General features: G+C 40.0%; 1 protein-coding gene across 1 annotated transcript; it reads left to right on the top strand.

Annotated features, from left to right (window-relative positions):
- Nucleotides 1-1,216: 1,216 nt before the first annotated feature.
- On the top strand, nt 1,217-2,259 carry LOC136830042 (protein odd-skipped-like). The gene has a single exon (XM_067089253.1). It carries the CDS (start codon nt 1,246-1,248, stop codon nt 2,077-2,079), a length of 834 nt encoding a protein of 277 aa, XP_066945354.1. The 5' UTR covers nt 1,217-1,245; the 3' UTR covers nt 2,080-2,259.
- The last annotated feature ends 1,587 nt before the right edge of the window (nt 2,260-3,846 follow it).

Below are 3,846 nucleotides of genomic sequence, written 5' to 3'. Positions count from 1 at the left end.
TAAATCCATTATGCTCTTATCTTACAGTGAACTTGGTTTGGATATACATGCTTCTGTGTCTTCAAGATGTAAGAAGGGGATAAAATTTCCAAGATTCAAATACTCATGAAAGCTCAACAAAAAGTGAGTGTGCCTTAGAAAAATATATTCATATCATTAGAACTAGATACATTTCAAGGCGTTTCATGTTATCTATAGCCCATTTTCATTATCGTTACTGGAGAGTAGTTTAATCAGACAGTTGAATCCCACATTATTACTGCTGCAAAAAAGAAAGCCACATTTCCAAGTCTCTTAAGACTGGCCCAAAGAATTCATTCATAAAGAAGGGTGATGGTAGAAGCAAGAGGAAATTTGATAAGTTTGTTGGTTTGGTGGGAGGATACAAATGAGAAAAAATTAGTAATCCACAAACTTGGTTCTAGAGAAATGAAAATGTTTATAAAAGTTTTTTTTTTTTTTTACGAATTTCATCTCACATTTACCTTTTCCATTCGACAATACAGACAGAACGGGTATAAAATTATTTTTTAAGACTTGCACTCTATCATGACTAAAGTGGTTTTATGGTCAGAAATGATGTGGGAAAAACTAAATTTCAGGACAAACTAATTAGACAGTAAAGCAGCTTACTCAAAGCGACCTATTATACATAAACCAAAACTAACTTAATTAAAATCAAATTTTAAATTCTGTCACGAACGACATCAATCTGATAAATGTCACGTCGGGAACCGTGCTCAAAGAGAAAGCTGTTTGTATTTGGGCAGAGTAATCATTTGACAAGACATTCCTTCTCTCTCTCTCTCTCTCTCTCTCTCTCTCTCAATGCTCTTTATCGAAACAATCATCCAGGTGAACACGAAACACAAGCAAATAAATTCTTCTGGTGGCCTAGACCTGCGAAGTGTGGGAAAACGAAATTTGCTCGGCCCACGTCAGAGACCACAGCCTTTGGTCAAGCTGGTAATCTCATGGGTAGAACTTATTGAAGCACCACCGGTCGAGCTCACCGAGACCGCCCTTACCCAACCAACAAGACTTCTACTCCGCCCCTCTGGGTCCAGGCAGCCAATGGAGTGCCTTGGCACTTTAGTCCCCGCCCCTCTCCAACTGTACAACCAGTAGCACAGCTCCCCGCTGCTCTTCAGCAGCCAATGGTCGGCCCCTCTGCCCCCGGCGCTTCTCTTCCGCTATAAAGTCTCAGACGGTCACAAGTTGTACTACATTACTCGTTCGGTAACCATGGAGAGCGCAACCGTGGTAGCATCTCCTCCGTCAGCCGCGTCTGTGGGTGCCAAGTTTACACCAGGAGCCATGGGTTCAGCCTTCACACCTCTGTCCCGAGTGCCACCCGCCCTCCCTCTGTTCCAGTCGCTGCCCTTTTTGCCCGCCGCTTCAGTAGCATCCAGAGTGAAACCAACACCACCTTTGGGTATAGATCCGAGGATGATGGGCATGCTACAGAACTACGGTGCCCTTGGCCACCTTCCATGGGCGGCAGCTCTGAGTGCAGGTGACTTAGCCCTGAGCCGTTTACTGTTAACCCCAGGAGGAAGACTGAGCCGCCCAAAGAAACGATACATCTGCAAATACTGCCAACGTGAATTCACCAAAAGTTACAACCTGCTGATTCACGAGAGGACTCACACGGACGAGAGGCCCTTCCCCTGCGACATCTGCGGCAAGGCCTTCAGGAGGCAGGACCACCTGAGGGACCACAAGTACATCCACAGCAAGGAAAAACCTTTCAACTGCGACGTCTGCAACAAGGGCTTTTGCCAGGCTAGGACTCTAGCCGTGCACAAGGCCCAACACGCACACGACACGAGCCCGCCCTCGCCCGCGGTTCTGACGCCCACCCGCCAAACCTCAGTGCCGCCCACACTCCCCGCTTGTGACAGTGACCCTCACACTGAGCAAGTGGTCGACGTGTTACACTGTGACGACGAGGAAGACGAGGACGTGGTGGAGGACGACGTCGTCCTGCAGACGGTGACGGAGGAGGACGACGAGGAAGTGGTTGTGACGCCCCCGAAGAGACTCGGGTTCTCTATCGCTGACATCATGAGGAGATAATGAGAAGAGAGACTCGACACATTCCGTTTCCTCGTCATTGTTTTCATTTTTCATTCACAAGTGCCTCATTGTTTGTTATCATGTCTTGTTTCTTGTTACTAATGTCTTACAACGACAAAGCTTTAATCCTTGTATATACTGTACAGAGATATTTTTATTTATTAAATACAACAAATATTTCGTCATCTTTCATTTACACATTTTTATATATGTTTAAGTTTACGAATTCTTGTTTTAGATATTCCAAGGTGATAAAATCAACACTGGCTAATTAATGGCATCAAGATTAAGAACAAAGGACTATGAAATAAGGTATGGATGAGGAAAAATATCATTTCCATAATCATCTGCAAAATGGGATATTCTGTCACTCAAAAGCATACATAATTGAACGGATGCATTAAATATATAAATCCTACGTAATTAACTGATAAAGAAGATTTTAAGATATGAAAATGAGTATAATAAAAGGATAACTATTAAGAAATGAAAGCCCAAAGCAATCATAAACTACTACTGAATATGATTAACAAGGATCAAATTCATAGCCAACGAAATGCAAAAGTATAATATCCCCTTTAGACAACTTTGAAAAATATATAAAGTTAGAGATTGAATTAATAACAAAATCAACCTTTACAAATGGCATATCCTAAGACTCCTCTTCAGCTTCATATATGCATGTTATAGTGCAATGGCATAAAAGAAGTCCATCAAAGAAAAAACTCTCTAATAATACAATAAAGAACATTCATTCATAAATTAATTTTCAAAAGGCAACGTCATACATTCTGAATTCAAATCTGCTACAAAGAGTAATTATATCATTACATTACATTAACGTTAAACATTCATTCACGCTGAAATATTAAGTTCAAATGGGAGCAGGGTAGGCACTGCCTACACAAAAATGAGAAACGCGAAGAAATCTGGAAGAGAAGGAATGGAACTGCTGAAATAACAAAACGCATTTCATGCTCAAAATTCACACACTACTTTTCAACCGTATGACCTAAAAACATCATTTCAAATACTTAGACTGTCAGCAAACGTGAGCTTGGCAGTATTTGTTTTATAATTTCACACCTTCAGTTTTTCCAAGCAGAAACAAATAAAAAAATAAGGCAAGCCTCTACTGTCAGACACATCATAAATTACTTCATCCTAACACGAATGACCATAATAAAATCACCAGCCCTGTGCACGTAATGTAATTCAGTTATGTTTCACATTACAAGCATATAATTCTTGACATTCTTTCTGCATTATTATTATCATTATTATTATTATTATTATTATTATTATTATTATTATTATTATTATTATTAACAGAATGTAAAACTACTAACCCAAAACGACTTCAGCTCACCAAATTCAAGCTTATACTTGGGGAAAAAAAAAATATAATTTAAAATTATATGCCAAGAATGCGGGAGGATGGTACTGTAATTGGAAAAAAATTAGGTGGAAAGCAGCAAGGGGAAACTAGTCAGAGGTATAAAGGAACTGAATGGCATTCTTTAACTAGAACGCCTGTCCAAGCCAATCAAGTTTAAATCAATTCAGATAAAAATGTTAAGAACAGGAGGGCGTCGACGAGGTTAATCCTCACCCCACTGGGGTTGAATCTATTCGCAGGTTATTCCCACCCTCCCTACCTCCCTCGCTCATTCATTCATAAAGGATACATGATGGCAAAGAAACATTGACAAGATTTAATGTACCTAGAAGCAATTAATATGTGTATATATATATATATATATATAT

Source organism: Macrobrachium rosenbergii, chromosome 46, assembly GCF_040412425.1.
Source record: "Macrobrachium rosenbergii isolate ZJJX-2024 chromosome 46, ASM4041242v1, whole genome shotgun sequence".
NCBI lineage: Eukaryota > Metazoa > Arthropoda > Malacostraca > Decapoda > Palaemonidae > Macrobrachium > Macrobrachium rosenbergii.
Note: the sequence above shows the minus strand (reverse complement) of the source record. Positions and strands in the feature narration are given on the sequence as shown.